Source organism: Balaenoptera borealis, assembly GCF_965194805.1.
Source record: "Balaenoptera borealis genome assembly, chromosome: 17".
Lineage (NCBI taxonomy): Eukaryota > Metazoa > Chordata > Mammalia > Artiodactyla > Balaenopteridae > Balaenoptera > Balaenoptera borealis.
The window spans coordinates 40,849,660-40,872,903 of NC_138876.1; the positions used below are offsets into that span (position 1 = coordinate 40,849,660).

The following is a 23,244-nucleotide window of genomic DNA, read 5'->3' on the forward strand; positions in this document are numbered from 1 at the left end:
CTCTAAACATTAAGCTGACAGGAGCAAAATCTGTTTAAAGTGATACTGACTACTCCTTTTTTCTTGATAAACTGTTAGATAATACCATCAAAGCTTTACAGCAATCATTTTAACTAACATAATTAAATATAACAATGGTTTGGATGGTGAAGATCATGTTAGCAATATTATCAACCAACTTCCTCAACCTTTCTATTACTGATCAATTAAAAAGAGGATTATCAAGCCAAGCAATTCTACCTTTGCCAATTTCTGTTTTTGCCAAATACTACATTTAGAGTGGATGCAAAGAGCAATACTGTTGGTTAAATGGCTTAAAATTCTACTTTCTAGAGTTGAAATTTGGTATACTAAGTGTACTGTTGCAAAGAAATTTTTCAATTACTTCAGATGCCAAATACAAAGTAATTTTTAAGAAATTTACTTTAAGAGAATGCCATTGACAATAACCTTTATAGAAATGACCCTTAAAAAGTTTAAAACAACCAACACCAATATTATGGAGCCTAACATAACAGATACTTAATAAATGTTGAATGAATTGAAAATAATTTAGCTCTTAAATAAAAACTTTAAAGTTACTATCAATAAAATAAACACTGTTTCAGGTATTTTCATCCTAGACTTTACTATTCAATTTTATTTATCTTCTAATGTATAGCAATCACGTGGATTTGTAGATAATTGCTACTATACTGTATAAAGCTACAACATATATTTGAGAACAAATTAGCATATCCAAGAGAAAGATTACAGCTCAAGTACATTTTTGAATGTTTCAAAAATCATAGGTATACAATTCAGTACTACCCATTTATAAGAATTTCAGGGACTTCCCAGCACAGTGGTTAAGACTCTGTGCTTCCACTGCAGGGGGCACAGGTTCGATCCCTAGTTGGGGAACTAAGATCTCACATGCTGCATGCAGTGCGGCCAAAAAAAAGAAAAAAATTTCAGCATAAAAGTGACAAAGATATATAAACAAATGACTTTATATAAAACTGGCCATTGTAGGCACTTGACCCAAAGGCATGAATTCCTGTATTAAGGTGTATTCAATTTAATATTTTTCCTTGGCATCTACAAATTTTTACTTCCTTTATGCCAATAGTTACCAATTTGGTTAATGTACTGGGGGTCCAGTACAGTCCAAGTAAATTTCATTCAAGAGAACAGCATGAGAAATTGGCACCACAATCATTTCAGGTTCATATATAAGATTTATAAAAGCTTTAAAAATTACAGAAAAAATTCTGGAAGAAAACGCAGCTTGGACTCTATTTGCAGGTAAACTCCATGAAAAAGAGGCAATTTCTGTTCACTGCTCTACTCCTAGTGCCCAGAACAATGCCTGGCACGTAGAAGGCACTCACAGCTGTTGAAATGAGGTAAAATATGCATAACATCTCCATTAACCTTAGCAAGGGGTAAAAAATCTTCAAGTCACAATATGCACAGAAGGTAAGTTGTAAAATATTTTTTATTGTAAAAACAGAGTCAATAGAGGTTGACAACATAAATGTCATCTCAGAACATTTCCCCTTGGTTCCTGAATTTGCTAGGTTCCTATGTACGAGCAAGTCTCCATTAGCACTTCTCAGATTTCATGGTCCTTTTTGGATATGTTTATTGATTATATGTAAATATTGCTTAGAAACAAAAGTCCATATGATATTAAAACAACAACAAAAAAAAAACCTGTTGTGCCTTTCTTTCACATTTCCTACAGGGAGATCGATGTATCTCAGGTGCTTGCACAATTTAAAAGTAAAGCTAGTGCCTTCACCAAACCAAAGAATCCTCCATCACAAGTTATTAAATCAAACCTCTCATGACATTTGCAATATCCAGATTTAAAGATTTTAAAACAAAAGAATTTAGAATTTAAAACAAACTTCAGACTGATTTTTCATATTTGAAAGACTATAGTTATTTGCAGCATACAAATGGAGAGTAGTGCAAAATGCATCAAGTTTTATATGATAAGTATTCTTTCAACCTAATGGCTGCCTCAAAAGCAAAGAGTGAAAAATTACCTCTTCTTAAAAGCAATCTAGACTGACTCAATAAAGTTCACAATTTAGAAAGATCAATTGCTACTCTATTTCCATAGATAGCAAAATGATTTCAGAAACAGATTAAACATACAACTGTTTTACAAAAATAGAAATATTGTTTGGGACTTTACAAAACTTTATAAAATATAACACTATATTTGTAAATTCAAGATAGTTTCACACTGAAATAGAAAATACTTCCACAGATATGAAGTCTAGTCAAACTTAACTGGTCTCTCTTGACCATTCTCATATATTATTTCTTCCAAATCTTCAACCTAAGTAGATCTGTGCTCTAGCATGAGATTTTTTTTAAAGAGACTGTTTAATTTCAAGAAGTTGTATAAGATTTTTCATTCTAGAAACAATGTTAAAGCAGATGAATTTATACCTAAAAATATGTCTTACTAAAAGTAGCAATAATGCAATGACAATTTGTATTTGATAAATTTCAAACCAAATTCCTCAGAATGACAATAATTTGGTACCTACAAAAAGTAAAAATATACAGTAATCACAACTATTTTATGGAAAAATATTTATTCATATAGAATAAAGAACCTCTAAATTTAGTTATTTGTAGCTGTCAAATGAGAAGTATTTTCTAATTACACCCATTTATAACATTCATTTTACACCTCAAAGAGCACCAGTGTATTTTTAAAACAAACTAAAAAGTGAGAAGGGGCTTATTACATGCAACAGTGTTATTATGATAAGGCACCACCTGGTATACGAAAAAGCCAAACAAAGTATTTCCAAAGCATGTATTTCTGTTACTGGTGTCTTAACCTTTAGATAGGATGGTTAGAAAAAAGCGAATAACATTATTAACTGACCACATCATACTCCTTTTTCCATCATTCTTTGCTTTTAGTTTTTCCATATAACAGAACATATACTAAACAACAGTGTAGTACATATGTTAAATAAACATCTTTTCCCAACCATTCAAGAAAATAGTCTAGAATTAAAACAAGAATAAGAAACCAAAACTTTATCTGATATATTGGCAACAGTCTATCCCTGTAGAAGAACAGGGAGCTGGGGGAGGTGAGCAGAGTGGCAGCAGCAGTTGGGGTTGGGGGATGGTAACAGGACCTATTTTCTATAGAATATATTGAGGCACATAGGTTATAAGTTTCTCAGGCAAATTCATGGCTAGAGCAAAACTGACAGAAAGCTCAGGATTTTACATTCCCCCCAGAGCTGATTTCTCAGATAGTCACATCCGATTAAATATTTCAAAATATGCCCTTAGTCACTGCTATCATCATCGTCATCATCGTCAGATACATCATTTAAAGGAGATTTCAATGACTGACTATAAGAGTCCGATCTAGTAGGCTGGCACGTGGCCATGTCCCCAGTAGAAAGCAGGTCATAGCAGAAGTCACAAATCCTCACAGGCTTAGAGGACTGGCTGGGAAGAAGAAATCTCTTTTCAGAGCAGGGCCCACAGACAACAAAACCACATTTGCGGCAGTGGTGACGACGATTAACAGGTGTGAATTTTGCTCTCTGGCAGCGCATACACACAGTTGCCTCAGAGTCAGGAACCCAGACAGCAGCATGTTCATTACTGGGTGTCTTCCCACTTTTGGAGAGTAAATCAGTAACACATTTATTTATGTGATTCATCCATTCCGATTTCTCAGTGGCAGTGGCAGCATAAACTGCAAACGATTTAGTTGGTGTCTTGATCAGCCATCCATTCCTCAAGTCTCCCTCATCTTTGATAGAATCAATTGTGACATTTTCCAGGGGAATAATATGTTGTTTGTTATATTTTTTCTTCTGGATGACAATATTGCCATATACAAGAATATCATTAAATAAGAAAAACTGCCTTGCTTTAGGCTTTTTTCTGCACAACTTAGTCAATACTCCTTCTCCAATAAGAACCCGTCCAGGTATAGTTAAGGGTTGGCCAGCTGCTCCAAAACAGTTTTCTACTATATTTATACGTCTAGTATTTGCTTCACTGTTTGCCAAGCGATCCACCATCTTTTGCTAATAGCCTTTAAAAAAAGAGAGAGAGAAATTAGCTCATAGAAATTATAAATTCATATAAGTTAAAAAAATTATACAATCTGAATTTAATCTAACAAATCATTACTTCTACCCAAAGGCAAAATTCCCCAATTGTTTCCCTCTAAGATAATCACTAAGTATACCAAAAGAGCTAACATCTCCCAATTTTTATAATCATCAAAAACACGTATTAACCATCTCCATATAGTATCATTAGCAGGTATTTATAATAGTATAAACTTCTTACAGACATAAAACAACAAATAATTAGAAAATGAATATAAGCCATCAGCTTCATGAAACTTAATCTCTGAGGAATTCTGAACAAGAGGGCCAAATATTATATAAGAGAAACAACTATGATTTTTCCAGTCGGCTCTCTTACCATTGAGCTAAAGCCTCAATCCTCTCACCTGGATTACCAGAATGGTTTCCCAACACACCTCACTGCCTTAGGTCTTGCCCCTTAAATCAATCTTCAGGCAGTGATCTCTCAAATGCAAATTTGACCATACCATTACTCAAAATTATTCCCCTTAACCTATAAAATGCAGAATCTTTAACATGGCATTTAAGGCCCTTCATTATCTGCTTCTTGCTCATCTTCCCAGACTCATCATAAGTCACTCTTTACCTCAAATGTTATGTTCTAAGAAAACCCTACCACTTGTAGTCCATTTCAACCATACACATCTTCTCTCATGCTCTTGCATCCTTTACTACTTACTACCCTCAGCTGACTCTTATCATCCTTCAAGACTCAGTTTAGTTTATCATACCTACTCCAAGAAGTCTTCCTTAAACTCTGTTAGACTAAACACCTTCCTCTGTGCTCTTCATATTCCCTGTACCTTCTGGACTCACTCTTACCAAAGGATTGAAATCTGTCTTCTCCACAGGCTGCAATGGAACCCAAAAGGCAGAGACCATCTGATATCTATCTTTGAAACGCACACTGCCTGGCATAGTCAAAGTGCTCAAAAATGTTGACAAGAACATCTTGGCGATGTGCAAAAAACCCACATTAACCTAGTCTTAAATGATCGAAGATTTAATCTCTAGATCCAATATTGACTTCACTCAAGTCCCAGAGTTGTGCCTATTTCAGACCACTAACCTAACAATACCACACTATAACCAAATCACATTAGAAAGGAGAGGAGCATTTAAAGAGTGAGAGCATAGTTAAGTTCCAGTATTCAGCTCACAAACTGATGACACTGTAACCCTTCTTGGCCTCCATTATAAAGGATATGACAATTCTGATTATTCCTGAATTCTGTCTCTCCCCTAATCCTGGGTCCTTATAAAGCCCTCTTGCCTTCCACAAGGGTGGACTCTGCCCTGAAAGTTGTTCCCAAAAATGAATATGACAACACATGGCTTCAAACTGTGATGGCCTCTCTTTCTAATTAGGGCAAATCTGCCAGCCAATTAAAAGTCTACTGCCCTATGCACAAGTGCATCACAGAAGAGAAAATAAAAAAAGTAAACATGAAAAGAGGCTCAACCTCATTCATAATTAAATAAATGAATAAAACATTAGGATATGTTTTCATTCATCAGATTAACAAAAATTTTAAAAATTTCTTAAGATGCAGTAATACTGAAGATATAGGGAAACAGGTACCCTCACACACTATAGAAAATATGTGTACCCACTGACCCAGGCACTCAAAAGATATGTACAAGTATATTCAACGCAGCACTGTTTGTAACAGAAAAAAACACTGGAAAAGCTCCAAATGTTCATCAAGAGGAACTGGTTGAACAATTTATGATACACCCTTAATAATATGCTAGATATCTGTTAAGAATGTGATAGATCTAAATACAGTGATATGGGAAAATGCTCAAAATATTGATATCTAGGTGGGGAGAGTTGAACGTAATGATCTCATTTTTGTTTCAAATATATACCAAATTTCATCAAATCTAAGATGCTATTGATTTTAAGACACAGCCTCATTTTATGTGCTACTGAGAAAGAAAAATGCTGCCAATTAAATCATGGCAAACTCTTGATTATACGACATCCCAATTTTAGAGACATAAAATACAGTAAAACACGTTCATCTTTAGACTCAATGAAATATGGTATAAGCGCATAATATTAGACACTATTAAGTATGTAAAATTAGAAAACTATATACCATAATACCAATAATGGTTATTTATCTCTGGGAAGTACAATTATGGATAATCTTTCATACTTTACATGATAGTCAAACATTCAACAAGTGTTTGTTAGGCACTGATCTGGGTACAGGAAAAAATAATAAACAACACAGGCAAGGTCCCTGCTCTTCAAGGCTTACATCCTAGTTGGCGAGAAGGCAAAAAGAAAAAAAAATCAAGACCCAAGTAATAATTAACATTGTAATTTTTTAAAGTGATTTTTTAAAAAATCCACTGGGACTACTCAGTCTACTCAGACTGGATGGTCAGGGTATCTAAAGTGGTATCTTTTCAGCTGATAGGGCAGAACTAGATATGCATACCTGAGGGACGAGGATGAGGGAGAATATTCCAGACAAAAGGAATAACTACAAAGGTCCTAAGGCAAGAAAGAGGTTGGCACCTGTGGAAAACTGAAAGTATCTATTTATTCCCAGCTGAATCAATTACTGATTCTACTCATTATACAGTTATTAATCAGCTCATATACAATGCAAACAGGTTTCCTATTATTGCTAATACTGGAATTAATACCACCACAAATTTGTGCAGTGCTTTTCACATTTATTATCTTCTGATTTTAACTGTCTCAAACTGCTGTGAAGTTTTTATCTCCCAAAGAAGGATCTAGTACTATTAGCTGAAATGTGAGCTGAAGGAGAAACTAAGGCACAAATAGAGAGATTCAGGCAAAACAGCCTGGAATTAACTCTACTCACTGGGAGCCCAAGCAAGAGCTGAGCACTTCACATGTTATTACTGTATTTCCTACCCAGGGCAACCTTATGATAGATATGCACTATTAGCTCCAGTTTATAGATGAGCAAACTGACATAAAGGAGTTAAGTACCATGCCCAAGGCTGTCACAGAACTGAGGCTCAAAGCTGATTCCTCCGCGCTGTTACCAGTGTATCATGGCACACTGATTATTCCTTAAGGCTCCACTGACTCTATAAGAACTAAGAAAGCTATTGCTAACCTCTGGACCTTCACCGCAAACCTTAAAAATACTGAAGATAAAAGAATACTAATTTGAGCAAATAACCTGAAAGGATAGGTCATCATGATTTAAGGGAGAAGGGAGAAGGGAGATTATCGAAAATGAAATCAAAGTACCACCATTAGCTGGATTACTTCCAGATACCCCAAAGCAAGGCTCTTAATAAACTGTATTTAAGGCATTACCCTTTAGCCCAAGGCCTAAACAGGACCCTTTACCTTCCTCCAAAGTCCAAATCCAAATCTACTACCTGTACAGTGAGGTGCCCCAAGCAGTAAGAACTCTCAAAGACTTTTGTGAGAGTATTAGAATACAAGAATACCGGGGCTAGCCAAGGAGTGAGTCCCTTGCATATCTGCATGAAAAGAAGCAGAAGACAACTATAAAATGTGGCCCAATTGGACTTCTGTCTACTTTTCTTAGGAAGGAATATCAGTGAATACAGTAAGAGCTAGGAAGAATGCTTCCCCATCTTCTGGCAGAGATGACTTCTTTAGGATAGATTCCAAGAAGTAAAATTACTGGGTCAAAAGGCACTAATGTTTAAAGCTCTTGCTACCTTTTACAAAATTTCCATTCTGAAAGGTTAACACCAATTTACCAAGTAGCACCATGACTATCTCCATCCCATCTTGTTTCACACAGAATATTTTTCTTTAAAAATTTCAGCAAATAGAGTAGATTTTTTTAAATGGTATCTCATTTTATTCATTTTTTTACTTCTCTTTTATTCATTATGTTTATTTATTCAATAACTTTATTGAACACTTTCTGAACTCCAGACATTATCCTTTTCCTCTCAGAGCTCAGAGTATAATGAGGGAGAAACACAATAAGTAAATAAACCAATAGGTGATTCCAAAAGGTGAAGTGCAATGAAGGAAATCAGCAGTGTGCCAAGATATAGGGAAAAACTCATTTACTGAGTAGTTCAAAAAGACTGCACTGAGGTGGTGCTCCACACTGGGTCTTAAAGGATGAGGAGTCAGCCTTGCAAAGGAACTAATACTATGGACAAAGGTCCTAAAACAGGAAAGAACAGTACTTTCAATTTAACTGAATATTTTATTTCATAGCTACCTCTTGAGACCAGCTACTTTCTAATGTGTTTACTAACTTGTATTTCTACACTCATATATTTAGAGGTTATTAATCTATATGAGTATATTACACATAAAGTCTACTAACCCATTTATTTCATTGCTTTTCCTAGTATATTAAGCTGTAACTTTGTTTATGGTGTTTGACACAAAGGGAGTTTTATTTCTTAAGTAGTTACACTTACAGATATTTTCCTTTGTGATTTTTTCCCATGACTGACTCCTAAGCTTCCCTTATCCAGTTATCGGATGCACCTATTTATTATTCTCTATGGTTTATGTTTTACATTTAATTCTTTTACCCACCTGAAATTTATTCTGTCATAGGTAAAAACCCTTTTTCATTTTCAAATATTTGCATTCTAAAGGAGCTAACTGATCCAGAATCACCAAATACTGTGTGACCTCAGATTTCCTCACTTATAAATGGAAATAATAATAGCAGCTATATCGGGGGAGGATTAAATGAGATAATGCATACAAAATGTTCAGCAAGTAGTCCACATGTGGTAGCTATTATTTACTAGTATTAATAATCTAATCTACTGCTTTATGACACTCTATTATATTAAATTTTTATATAGTATTATAACACTGCTTCTGGGCTGTCTGGCCTAATCCATTAACCTGTTTTATAATTCTTTTGTCAGTACCATGCACCTGGTAAAACTAGTCTAGACTTTGGTTAATGTAATAATAAAACTGAAAAATGGTGCAATAGTGGTGATTTTTTTTATCACTGCATCATCCGTCCAGGCAATTACATCACTTCTATTTTCTTCTTTTTGGTTAAATAATTCCTAAGATAATAAAATAGTAAAATGCTTCAAGATACAGGAAAAACAAGATCACTCACTAAAATCCTATATCTTAGATTTATACATGTCCAACGAACCCATACGGTAATAACAAGCTATGTTTTTTAATACGTAAATTTCCTTTTGGTTTCGAAAATCTCTAAGAAATAATAAAATTTAAAAAATGTCAATCACTACAAATAATTAGAACTGCTTAAAATATCAATAGAGGGCTTCCCTGGTGGCGCAGTGGTTGAGAATCTGCCTGCTAATGCAGGGGACACGGGTTCGAGCCCTGGTCTGGGAGGATCCCACATGCCGCGGAGCAACTAGGCCCGTGAGCCACAACGACTGAGCCTGCGCGTCTGGAGCCTGTGCTCCACAACAAGAGAGGCCGCGATAGTGAGAGGCCCGCGCACCGCGATGAAGAGTGGCCCCCCCGCTTGCCACAACTAGAGAAAGCCCTCACAGAAACGAAGACGCAACACAGCCAAAAATAAATAAATTAATTAATTTAAAAAAAATCAATAGAAACTCAAAATACAAAACTGAGACCAATAGGTTGTGATGATAGATATTAAAGGTTAAGAAATACTGATATCTAGATCCCTCCCCGCAGGATGTTCTGATTTTACTGGTCTGGTCTGGGTACTGGGACACTTTAAGTTCCTCAGGTAATTCCACTGTGCAGCTAAGGTTTAGAACCATTTCCAATTACAATAAATAAATGAAAAAAATAGAGACCAAATCCACTGAAATTTTGGTGAATTCATATGTTCCTAGCAGGTTGATACTATCTCTTCCCAAGGTTTTAAATCTTGTTTAATGGCCCAGTAATTTTGTACATTTCTTCTCACAAGATTGTTACATTACTTAGATTCTCAAGTATCTCATACTTCTTGTTGCTATTTTGAATCTAGTCTCTTTTCCACATTGTATTTTCTAATTCATTACTACTACTGATAAGAAAACTACTAATATATCTGTTAGTTTCATTCCCCATCCAGCCACTGCAGAGAACTGTACACATCCAACAGCTTTCCAACTGATTTTCTGTCTTCTTTTCCAACAAAAGGTGTCTGGCAGCCTTAATTCACAGTTTAAAATGTAAGAACCACAGGAAAAGCATACTAAAAACAAAACAAAGAAACCCTCTTAACTTTTATAAAGACAGCTTTATATACCAATTTTAAAAAATTAAACCATCCAAGCTTCAAGTTATCTCCTTCACAACTGTAGACAAGAACTACATTTGCATCGTCCAAGTTCCACACGAGTCTTTTGGTAACATCTTGTTTCTAAAGTTAATATGTTCTTCAATGGAGTGTATACCACCTGTTAAAAATGTAATACTAGAAGAGGCAAAAACTCTTCTTTAAAAAAAGAGTCAGAATGCTATTTACAATTGAGAAGACAGCCCAACTGTCACAGAATACTATGGCCCAGTTCTTCTTACTGAAAACCAATACTTCTATCTCATCCCTGCAGGTGAGTTTAAAACAAAAAAATCACCTAATTAATTTCTTACACGTACCCAAGACATCTGATATCAGTGAGCTTCAGTATTCAACTGTGCATTATACTGGAAAAAAACAATAAACTATGAACCAAAAGACCTGGATTCTAATCTCAGCTCTGGCACAAAATAAGAGATTTCACACAAGCTACCTAACTGCTCTACACACACACACACACACACACACACACACACACACACACACACACACACACACACACACACACACACACACACACACACACACACACCAGCTACCACCTTGAATAAAATAATCTGCAAAGCCCTTTCTTGTCTTTAAAATAATGAACTCTGATAGTAGATGGGCCATACTTCTGGTTTACTAAGACTAAAAATTAATTTTTAATCAAACTTTTGACTATGTGTTAATATCAACTGAGATTTCAAAATATGTGTTACTGCTGAATTAAGACTACAGAAACTGTAAAAGGAAAAAAAGGAGAGACAAACAAGAAAGTGGGGAAAAAAGAGATTTTTTTAAAAAGCAGCAAGAAACTATCAGAGGTACATCCTCCCTGGGCAAATGTGTAGGTATTAGAACTACCCCTCTCTCCTAATGCACCTAAGTCAAATGAACAATTATTCTAAGCACCTACCATATGCAAAGGACAGAGCAGTTTTTACTTTCAAAAGTTCTATAATTTAGTAAGCATAATAATAATCAGGAAATTCTAGGAAATTCTAAAGACTTTCAGTAAACTACTAGGATAATAAAGCAAAGAAGAAATACTTGAACATTTAGCAAATTACATTTGGAATTTTAGTAAATTTTACTGATTCTATCAATAAGAAGGGACAGTTTTTCCCTCCCCTTTCCACTAGCATTTCTGCCTCTGTGGCAAACCAATTATACAATATGTATTGCAGAAATTAGTAGTGATCAAGGAAACATTCATTTCTTAGGTAAGAAAAAAGGAACAACCTTTTATATTAATTTTAAACTCATAAAGGTGGATTGATATGAACTGAAACTTCTAAACTTTGAATCATATTTACAGAGAACCATAGTAATTTGTTTTAAATCTCTTGTAGGCACTAAATTTGCCTATTACTGAAAAGTAGACTCAAATGCACTACACTACAGGCTTAACCAAGAAAGGAAAAAGAAAAAGCATTTACTCAACACCTACATGTGCTAGGCACGTCCACATTTTTCTATTTCATTTAATAATCTCAATTTTGTTAAAACGGATAATCATATCCATTTTACAAAAAAGTAAATTGAGTCATGGACTAGTTAAGGAATTTTCCCAGTCGCACAGTCAGTTTTTGTAAAAAATGCATGTTCTTTCCATTATACTTTGCTACCTTCAGAAATAAATATTCCAGAAATATTTCACTCATGTGGACCTTATTAGCTATTTGGAGAAAGCCACTGATGACACAAAAATCTTAAAACACATGGTAATAAGTAGAACGTATGCTGAAAATAATTCTTCAAACACTAAAAGGAAGTGAAAAGTAAAGCAATGACTAATTTAGGGTGTAAGTAAAGGCAGTTTCAAATAGGTTAGGCTTGATAGAGAAACTCACCATGGTATACAAAGAATGGCTACGCCACAGTTGAAGATTTTTAAAAATTAATTTAGAAAGCCAGAACAGTCACATTGGGAGTTAAAAAAAGGTCTTTAGAAAGGGAAAGAATACGGACCTCAAGCTTGAAACAAGTCCTCTAGTCTTCAGCATTTAAACCATAACACACAAGGCAAGATTAATATACTTTAACTACAGCTATGCTCAGGTAACTCTCTATTCAACAACCAAAGGTTCCCTGGCCAACTGAACTATTCCAAAATCCTTAACCTGGTATTCAAAGCCCTTCAGTCAAGCCCCAGCCTGCCCAGTCTATCTTTTCAGTTTTACCTCTTTCTGTATGTTCTCTTTGTTACAGTCAAACCAGACTACTAGCTATTCCCAGGTTATGCTCTGAGCTTCCTCTCCTCTACCTGAGCTCAGTATGCCCTTCCCCACTTGCTGTTCTGAAATCTTACCAGTCAGTTCAGTAACCTCATAGCCACATATTGTTTACGTTTAAATCCTCATACCATTTACCTGTACCATTTATGGCACTTATATTCTATTATGTTGTTTTTGTTTTTGTTTTTGTTTTTTTGGCTGCATTGGGTCTTCGTTGCTGCACACGGGCATTTTCTAGTTGGAGGCTACCCTTCGCTGTGGTGCGCAGGCTTCTCTTGTTGTGGAGCACGGGCTCTAGGCGCGTGGGCTTCAGTAGTTGTGGCACGCAGGCTTCAGTAGTTGTGGCGGATGGGCTTAGTTGCTCTGCGGCATGTGGGATCTTCCCAGACCAGGGCTCGAACCCGTGTCCCCTGCATTGGCAGGCGGATTCTTAACCACTTGCCACCAGGGAAGCCCTCTATTACGTTTTATAAAGACTTGTATACCTGCTTATTCCCAACAGATTTGGAGGTTCCTGAAAAAAGGAAGATCATTTCCTACAACTTTGTATTCCCAATAGCACCTACAAAATTGCTTGCATATACATGCCATCACTGTGCACTGAGCAGTTAAAAGCAGCAGCAGCTTCTTGACCTAGAGTTTTATGAAAACCAAAGACTTCATTTTTGACATCCATAGTACTAATTTTCACACAAAACAGGAACCACACCCTTCACTAGGCCCACAGATTTTAAATTTACAAGCAAATGTTCTCGTCTATTTAACTATAGTATCTAACTGTGAATTCTAAGTATTGAGCATAGCAGATCCTGTTTTTAAAATCTCAATCTCAAGATAATATATAAAAATGATTTCTTCTCTTGCCGAAAAGCACAGCTGTTTAGTTAGCAAATAAAAAATGATGGTGTATGCGTATTTTCATCATCAACAATATTCAGATAAAAAAGTCATCAATTCAAAAAGTATTTGTACAGGGGCAGCTGTACAGTGCTGACAGCTGTTAAATCATTGTATAATATTTGAAAAATAAAGCTGGTACCCATCACATCCCTAACAAATTTTCTTTAGTATTTTTCAAAGCAGTTACAATCTACTCACTACGTTCAAGACTTTATGCTTTGCGTTAAAGGGAAAACAAGAATGAACCAGACACTGGGAATTAAGACATGTTCCCACAAGGTTTTAATAAAAAGCACAATGAAATAAATACTATAATAAAAACGTTAAAGCGGTAAGGAAGAACGCAGCAGTTGAACACTTGAAACAGGTTCTGAAAAATACACTGAAAAAAACACTGAAAACAGGTTGTGAACTTCAAGAGGCAAAAACATGATACGTAAAGGCATAAAGCTCTGCAAGGAAAAATGTGTTTTTAAAAAGTTACATGTACAGCTGCGGAAGAGGCTGGAGAAGAGATATTTAGTAGAAAAACAGGCGAGAAAAAAATAAGACGAGATCTTCTTGGTTCCTGAGAGTTCTTTTTGAAGCTCTGGGAAGGAGTGGCCTGATTTGATCTGGATTCTTCTAAGATAACTGTGGAAACAGTGAAAGATTTCAGGAGGGAGAGACTGAAAGGACCCAGTTGAAAAATTACTGCAAAAGTAAAAGGGAAACTTGGTGAGAGTCTGAAGTTTGCAACAGGAAAAGAAAGAATCGGTAATGTTCAGGATTGCCATAACTAAACTAGATGTGGAAGAGTAAAATTGAAATTAAATCCCTGGGTTTTTAGTCTAAGCAATATGGAAGCTAGTAAAATCAATAATTTTCAATGAATTTCAAGTAGCAAACATTTACTGACTACTTACTCTGTGCAAAGATAGAAGTACTCAAAACTAACAATCTTTGTGAAGGAGGACAGCCATATATCCGAGTTTATATACACAAGTATATATAATTCATGTATTATACATTAGGGTGTGTTTCTATAGGAAAGAGGATAATGGAAGTAACTGATAAGGAAGGAAACACAAAACAAAACAAGAAAGTGTTTGGTACTCATACAGTATGCTATGAACTGAGGAATATGATTACCTCAATCTGTGCACTCAAAATCTTAAGGAGCAGAGGAGAAACAAACCAAAAACATAAATTTTTTTTTAACTAAAAAAATAAAAAGAGTGATGAATAAGACCAAAGAGTGTAGTTGGGAGGTAATTTTGACCAGGGGGAATATTTAGGAACAACTCTTAAATGACTAGAAATTCAAGCTGGGCCTTAGAGCAAGAGTAGTAGGTCAAACTATTTAGGGGTGAGGGAGAGAGAAAGGAGATGATGGTGTACAAATACAATATATTCCCCAGAGAGGAGATAATTGAGTCCAGGCTGAAGGAGGTAGGGCCTGGAGAATGTATAGTGGTAAACTAGAAACCTGGCAAGATAGGGAAGAGCCAAAATGCAGAGGAAAGTAAGCATCACACTGAACAGTTTAGACTTTATTGTACAGGCAATGGGAAGACCAAGGAAAATAGGAAAATATTAATAAGTACACAGAAGCAGAACACAGGATGAACTAGAGAGACTACCAAAGAAGCAAAACTGAAGGCAAAAAAAGCAGGAGTGTATTACAGTAGTCTCTAAGTGAGAGGTAACAAAAGCCTAAGCCACAAATTTGACAGCAGAAATAAAAAGGGGAAGATGGAAGTAAGAGAGATTACTGAGGTAAGGCAGAAAGGATTTAGGAACCAACTGAATGGGTTTGAAAGTGAGTATAAGATGACTTCAAAGGTTTAGGCATAATCCATTGGGTAGATCAAATGCTAGTTTTGTTTCAGGAGGGGAAGAAATCAGTCTGGGACATACTTATCTTGAAGTATCTTCAAGGTATCCACAAGACAAACATCTGTCAGACAAATAGAAACCCCAAGATGAGCAGGGAGCTCCAGGACAGAAAGAGGTTTCAGAGTTATCTGTGAAGAGATGATCACGGATGCTGCGGAAGAGAGGAGAGGGCAGAGGACTAAACTTTGGGGAATGCCTAGTTTAGAAAGCAGGAGAAGCAAGAGAAGAGAAAAGGGGAGACAAGAAAGCACAAAGCACCTTTTCAACACGCTTTCACATGTCTCACAAGTCTCAGAGACTAAATGACCTCATTGTGCCAAAAGGTCACAATAAGCAGTGAAACGTGGGGGAAAAATCGAGGACTAAGGTAATGTACAGTAATATTTCAGAAAGCACTGCCCTTTGACCCTGGAACTTTTAATCACAGAAATTTATCCTGAGAAACAAACTCTTGGGGTTGCAGGGAAGGGAGGCTGTACTGTAAAGTTTTCCCTCTGGCATCAACTCTAATAGTGACAAACAGAACTTAAATTTCTAGCCCTAGACAGGAATGGCTAAATATAACATAAAAAAAAGCCAAATATCATAAAAGAAAACATTTTACCACGTAAAAATTTTAAACTCAACACTAAGAGGAAAAAAGCCTTAAAGTTAAAGAAAAATAGTTGCACAATATGACAAAGGGTCAACATTTTTAATATATAAAGGGCTCCTGTAAATCAATGAGATAAAAGGAAAATATCCCAAAAGAAAAATGGGTAAGACACAAATGGCAATTTCCAAAGGAACAAATGGAAACGACCAGTAAATGGAAAAATGTTGGCTCTCAGTGCTAATCAAAGAAATAAAATTTAAATGATGTATTATTCACCTCTCTAAGATGTGGAAAAAATAAGCACTCATATTCTTGAAAGTATACACTGGAATAACTTTTCTAAATGCCATTTCTGGCAATATAAGCACTTTAAAAAGTTTACACAACAATTCTACTTCCAAGTATATATGCAAAAAATAATTAGACCAGTGTACAAAGTTGTTCATATGAAGACGTTCACTGTAGCTTTGTCTATAATGTTGAAAAGTCAGAATCAATCTAAATGTTCAACAACAGGACATTAGTGAAGCAAATTAGGGCATATCCATATAATGGATTTTTAGATAGCTTTTTGGAGAACACAGATTAATATTTAATGTGGAAAATTGTTAAATAAGGCAATTTATTAAATAAAAGCTTCTAAACAGCACATGCAATATAAAAATTTTTTTTTTAAAGTCTGGAAAGACACCCACTAAAAATTTAGTACCGGTTATCTCTAAGTACTAGGGTGAAATATTTTGATATTGCCTAATTATTTTATATTGAACACATTCTCTCATAGACAAAGAAAAAAGTTTTTAAACTAACAAAATGCAAAGAATGTTTAGAAAAATATAATAAACACAAAGTTATAGGTATAATTAATAAAAATATAGCCAAAGAATACAAAAATCTTTTTTATTTTTTTCCCCAACCACTGTTTAAAGGAAACAAATATAAAGAATTAAGGATAGTTCCACTTATGGAAATGGAAAGGAAAAAGGGATTTAAAAAGTTGATGCAAAGAAGAAAACAGAAAATTCACATCATAAAATCCATAGAAGGAAGCAAGGTCATCTGTTAAGAGTCAAGCATTTCAAGATTGGGGTTAGCAACCTAAGAGTGAAAAGGCAATAGAGAAAATGAGTCAACTATGGGATGAGAAAGGATTAGAAAGGAACTAGTACACAGGCAGCTGGAAAACAAATATTTAAGTCACCATAGATGTGACTTTTTTCAGGAGTGCTAGGCAGGGACAAAAGTAGAAAAAGTAAAAGGTGATATTTATAAGTTGAGAACTGACCAGTTATATACAGCAAAGGTCGAGGAGAGGACGACTATGTGGTACTAGTGGGTTCACAGTATATGAACTACAGAGTTCAGACTGGAAAAAAAATGAGAAAACTAACAGCGTGGGAGGGACTGCAGGTGACGATGAGAACAACGAGCTGGTTCATCAGGTATGATGGAAAACAGGCCCTTGAATCACCTCTGGTCACAGATTAAGACCTGAGGTCTAAACGATGATAAGGTTAAATAACACAGGCATCCATGTAGGTTGTTAATGTAGAGTGGAGACGGTCGCCATCGGACTTACTGAACTGTAGTTCCAAATGTGGCCTTTCTGGTCTGAAATGAAGGTAACTGTTACTTTAACTTCTGTGCACGTCACTTTCCTCTAATGCAAATTCATTCTTTCTAACCTGACAGGAATCTGGCTGGCACTTAACCTCTCTCTGCACTTTATTCAACAACAAAATGAAGAGAAATGAGGAGATGGGGGGGTTGAATTAAATTAATGGTTCTCAACCCTGACCGCACATTAAAACAAACAAACAAACAAAAAACTGGCAAAGCTACCTATGCTTTGACTCCAAATGCAGTAATTGTGATTGATTTGTTCAAGGGTGGGGTTCAGAAGCTCCTCAAGGAATTCTAATGTGCACCAAAGTTGAGAACTGAACTACGTATTCGTAAAGGTTGCTTCCCTTTTAAAATTCTATAATTCACTGCCACTCTGCTCATTTGCTAATTAACTTACTGAATACCCCGCAACCAGGCACTTCCACAAACATCGTAGTAAATCTTCACAACACTGTTAGGCAAATACTTCTGTGTCCATTTCACAAGTGAGTCCAGTGAAGCTTAAAGAAGTGAACTGACTTGTTCAAGAGTCACAAGCTAGAATGGAGCAGACCTAGAATTCAGGTTTGGTTTGGTTTTGTTCCAATCCACCCAACATACAACTTGCTTTCTCTAGCACTCACAGCAACTACTTGAATGCCTTCTATATTCTCTTCCCAGGACCTCCCAAACTGAGCACATAGTTTGTAGTTTATGGAGTGATTGGAGACAAAGCTATGGGGGCAGGGAATTAACCCCAAATTCTACAGTAATTTCATTACACAATTACAGAACACCACCTAGTTTAAGTTTTGCAACTTAAAACAGCACTGTGAGAGTATATCTACAAAGCCTATTTTATTAAGCCAGCATACACCTTGCTATTAAGCATGCAGCTGGTGGTACAAAGCTGGTTCTCAAAGATAAACTTATCAATAGAAAAGCAATTGTTATATGTTTTCCAATAAGCAAGGCATTCTAAAACAAAATTCTAAGACAATTCTAGCAAAACAATAATTGGTAGAGAAATGAGAGTTGCTCTATCAAAGAGCTTAAATGTATAAATACGACCTTCAAAATTTTCAGGCATTAACTCTATTTCCATTCAGTGCAAATACTAAATACAGTCGCACTTTAAAAGTATGATTATTATCCTTTTGTTGACCCACAGCTGCTGCTTTTTTGTTGATTATACTTCAGTCCATTATCTACTTGGAAATTTCTTAACATTCAAGTTCTGTATCCCCAGTCCAAAATTAATTGAGTTACCAAGGTAAATCCCCCCCTCCCAAAAACAATTAGAGAAGATTTAACTACTTATGCCCATGCAAAGTGCAATTTAACAAGAAATTCATGAAGTATATTTACAAGAAACATATGTGCATTCATCCATTCCAACCTTTCCTGAACATCTGCTATATTCTTGGGACACTGGGGATGAAGAGGCAAGTTAGACCTCATGTGATGCCTGCTGTCAAGGAGGTGCCATGACAGATAAATGTTATATTTACTGAGATGCAATGGGATAGATAAGTGAATTATTCTTGGGGAGAAAAGTGGGGTGGGATAAGGAGAACAGGGCAAAAAAGCTTCAAAGAGTATATTTAAGAGGAAAAATTTCCTTGTAAATCAGGAAATTTCCTAGGAAATATATATGCTGAGGAACTAAATTAAAATCAGAAAGAGCAGCTACGACAGAGGAACCAAGGTGGACACAGATTGCACCACAGGAATGAGTTATGTATCCTGCAAAGTTATGCTATTTAAAAAAATGAGAAGGCTTCAGTCATAAGACCTCAGTTAAATACCAGCTTGGCTACTAAATTTGTGAAGTTAGTTAAATCACCTCATTCTCGGTAACTCTTACATCCAGAAAAATAAATATGTATAATGGCAATTACCTGACAATGAAGCAAAACAAACAAACAAAAAAAACCCTAAGAAAATTAGCAATCAAATCTGAGCGGAAGCTATATTTTTATCTATAGTTCAAGAAGAGAAATTCTCCAAGACATGTTGAAGGGTTTATCTTATTTGTGGTTAAGAGTGCTTTCAGTACAATTAACAGAATTTGGAAGCTCAGATGCTTTTATTAAAACTAGTAATTTACATTCATTTACTAGGGTGATTCAAGCTGAATCTTTTTTGATGCCTTCCTTGGTCAGTACACCAGTTTTATTTTTTGAGGCGATTACATGTGCTTTTCAAATAAGTAACTTAATACCATTCACCTCCAACGCTGTGAGGACCCGAAACGATTTAAAATAGAAGCCTTCGTTAATACTGAATTAACCTCTACCCCGTGAGTACAGAAAAATGTAAATGCTCAAAACAAGGTAGGCATGCACCTTTAAGGAACTAAAGTGAAGGAAACAACTTCGCAATGTCAAGATCACTTCACCTTATTCCTAAGAGAACAACACATGCCTTTAAGTCTCTCAGTGAACGTTCGTGTCTGTCTTTACTGAATTTTTTCAGTAACGTACTAAAACACAACAAAGAAGGTATTTATCAGCTTACACACTTTGTGAGTCTATGAATTACAGAGAAAGGCTTGGTTATCTGTAACCTTAATACCACCCATTTATTCCCACCGCACTCTCACAAGTTACTGCTACAATGTACTAAGAGCGCGCAGGGGTATTCAAGACACATGAACAGCAAGCTCCCGGCCTTCAATAAAAATTTTAAAGGAAAACTAAATTCGTCAAAAGACCATACGACTTTAAAAGACTCCAAATAAGTAAGGCGTTAGAGCCAGCGCTTCTATCAGAGCAAATTCTGCGGTGCCATTTTTTGCCCGAAATCACATAAAAATATGTTGTTCAAGTTACAACATCCCTGATGCCCAGACCCTGCAAACTTTTTGGATAGAAAGATGTTGGCACCCTAAGACGCCGGTGGCCACGACTGGACCCCAGTCCTCACGCCTCACTTCTCGCCCGATCTCGGGGCCCCCTTCGCGCGTCTGCCCGGCCCCCTCCCCGCGGCCCCGCGGACTGGACGAGCACCGGCGCGGCCCTGCCGGCTGCCCTCAAGCCCGGCGGGCGGCCGCGGCTCCCCCAGCGGGAGGGGAGCGGCCCGGGAGCGCCCCGTTTCTCATAGACCCCAACATGGCGTCGGTCGCCGCCGCCCGAGACGACAACACCTCCCCGCGCCGCCGACGGCCCGGGGACCGCGGTGGGAAGCGCCCAGAAAGTTTCGCTTCTCCTCTCCCGGCCCGCCAGGGGCCGCCGGACAACCAACCCGGGCTTCACCTACCCGGCCGGCCGCAGAAGGCGGCTGTAGAGAAGATCCGACTCTTCCTCGTCCCGGGCGCCGAGCGCAGACTCTGCTCGCTCCCCCGCCCCAGCCTCCCAGGGTGTGCAGCCAGCGGCCCCGCGCAGCCGGCGCGATCCGGACTCAGGTGACCCTCCCGCCCCTCCGGTCGAAACCCACAACGCCCGCCGGAGCTGGCCTCTCCCCTGCGCGCGCACGGGCGCGCCGCCACCCACACGCCAGGCGCGAGCGCGGGCACGAGCACACTCACACCGCTCGCTCTCCGCCCTTTCTTGCCTGTTCCCTCGCCCCGCCCGGGCGGCCCCGCGCGACGTGCTCGAGGGGGCGGGGCCACCGCGGAGGCCACACCCACCTGGGCAGCCGGGGCGTGGGGTTGGCTCCTCCGCGCCGAGTGGGGTCGTGGGTCCTGGAGCTGATTGAGTGCACGTGCGACGCCTTACCTGGGTTGCCTCGCGCGCGCAAACTCTTAGAAAGGATTGTTCATCTCACCAAGAAGGTCTTAGCGAAGCTGGACGAATGGAAGGAAAGCTGGGCCCCTCTCTCCCCCACCACCGAACGGGCCTCCGCGGGGAATTCAAGAACTTCCCGCAGCCTGGAAATAAAAGCTTTGGATTTAAAGCGTCGGGGCAGACATTTGTTTGCTACTACCACTTAGCACGGCGTTCCTTCCCCGTCACATCTTCCACTTGCTTTCCCTAAAAACCCTACCACTTGAAACAGGGAGCTGCGGCTGCAACACATACCCCACGTACTCTGCACAGCCTTTTAAGTGATGCCTTTATTCCTGGACTTAGAACCCCGGTCTTTCCAAAACTTTTCTGTGACGCCGCAAGCCTCATCTACCTACTTCACACACCTGGAAACAGTAATGATAGTATATAAGGTTAAACCTGCCCTTCTTCATTTATACCACAGCTAAGCGCGCTGGTGAGTACGTGGAGAGATATTAAAGATGCCTAAAGTAGACAAGGAATGGTGGGGGGAGGGGACAGCATATTCACTTCAAACAAAATGTGTACAGGCGGAAATTAGATTTGGGTACATTTTCTTTCCCATTGATCTATTATTTCAAGATTTTGAAATAATACCTTTTTTTTTTTTACCTTTCATTGTTCTTGAATTAGAGCCGCCAGCACCCACCTAGGGAACATAAGCAGGTCTTGGTTCCAACCAACTTTCTTTTGGTCTGGGATTCTACCCTCTCCAGGTCTGCAGCCTCCCATCTTCCCCTGGTCAATATCTCAGAAACAAACAAATGTTTTTTAAAAATTAGTAACTAGAACAGAACTGGCAAGGATATTTTTTAAAATAGGAAAACAAAATCACCATCACAGAAATCTTTACATGTGTTAGCTATAGTGTCTCTGTAGACAAGAACAAATGTCCCCAGGACTCTCATCTCAATCGTCTCCCAACTTCATTTAGCCTCATCCACCTCTCTGTACAGAACAGCAACTGTCAGTGGAAAAAAGGATGGACTTGATCGTCTCCAAAATCCCTTTAAAGTGTGAGATTAGGAATTGCTATGTCTGACTGGTTGTCAAAGGTCTAGTCTGGAGCAATAGTCACCAAACATTTTTCATCACTCACCTATCAGTAAAAGTGTTTGGCCTCTCCCACCTCCCAATATACGTATTTAGCTTATCCTAAAAGGCATGGACTTTTAGAAGCCAAAATGACTATTCAAATTTTGGCTTTGCTGCCAGCTACCTGTGTCCTTGGCCACATCCAAATTTTGCCTTAGTTTCTTCATTTGTAAAATGAGGATAATTAAAGTATCTACCCCACAGTGTCATTATGAAGATTAAATGAGTTAATATTTGTAAAGCATAGTGCCTGGTAGATGGTAAGGGCTATATAAGTGTTAAATAAATATATATATATTTAATTATGTATAAACTAATATATATAACATGTGTGCATATATGTATATACACACATGTCTATTATAATGTTGATGTAAAACAAATAGATTGCCAGTTATTTCTCCAATAAAAATAATTGCAGTTCAGGGTATGCTACCATGGCAAGGCACCTGCAAGTCTACCCCCCCACACACACCCCCAGTAAGGAGAGGAGAACTCTTTTAATGAGGGGAAGAGGAACTTCGGAGGGCTAGAGTAAACAAAGAGTCCATTGGAGGAATTGAGAGTTCCAAGTACAGTGGCTTTTCATTGGTAGAGTTGTGACAACCTCTCATTGGCTGAGCTCTTGCCAGGCAAGAAGAGAAAATCTTTCTTCCTTTTGGTCTCTGCTACTGTCATAGGGCTTAAGAGCTCCCTCTTCTGGTCTCCTGACTCTATATTAATTGAGGTTTCTGTTTATTAATTTTTATGATATGCCTAATATGTTAGGTACATTAAAAA

General features: G+C 37.6%; 1 protein-coding gene across 2 annotated transcripts; it reads right to left on the reverse strand.

Annotated features, from left to right (window-relative positions):
• Positions 1-1,462: 1,462 nt before the first annotated feature.
• On the reverse strand, positions 1,463-21,744 carry PLEKHF2 (pleckstrin homology and FYVE domain containing 2). 2 transcript variants are annotated; one of them, XM_082364454.1, is made up of 2 exons: positions 21,622-21,744; positions 1,463-4,078 (listed from the first exon to the last, which is right to left on the reverse strand). In XM_082364454.1, the coding sequence occupies exon 2, from the start codon at positions 4,062-4,064 to the stop codon at positions 3,315-3,317; it is 750 nt and encodes a 249-aa protein (XP_082220580.1). In that variant the 5' UTR covers positions 4,065-4,078; positions 21,622-21,744; the 3' UTR covers positions 1,463-3,314. The 2 variants fall into 2 exon arrangements, with proteins under 2 accessions (XP_082220580.1, XP_082220579.1); XM_082364453.1 differs by lacking the exon at positions 21,622-21,744 and adding an exon at positions 20,861-21,154.
• Positions 21,745-23,244: the final 1,500 nt, after the last annotated feature.

Bases quoted from the DNA above. Each gene is read 5' to 3' on its own strand.
- PLEKHF2 (XM_082364454.1), bottom strand. From the start codon at position 4,064: ATGGTGGATCGCTTGGCAAACAGTGAAGCAAATACTAGACGTATAAAT.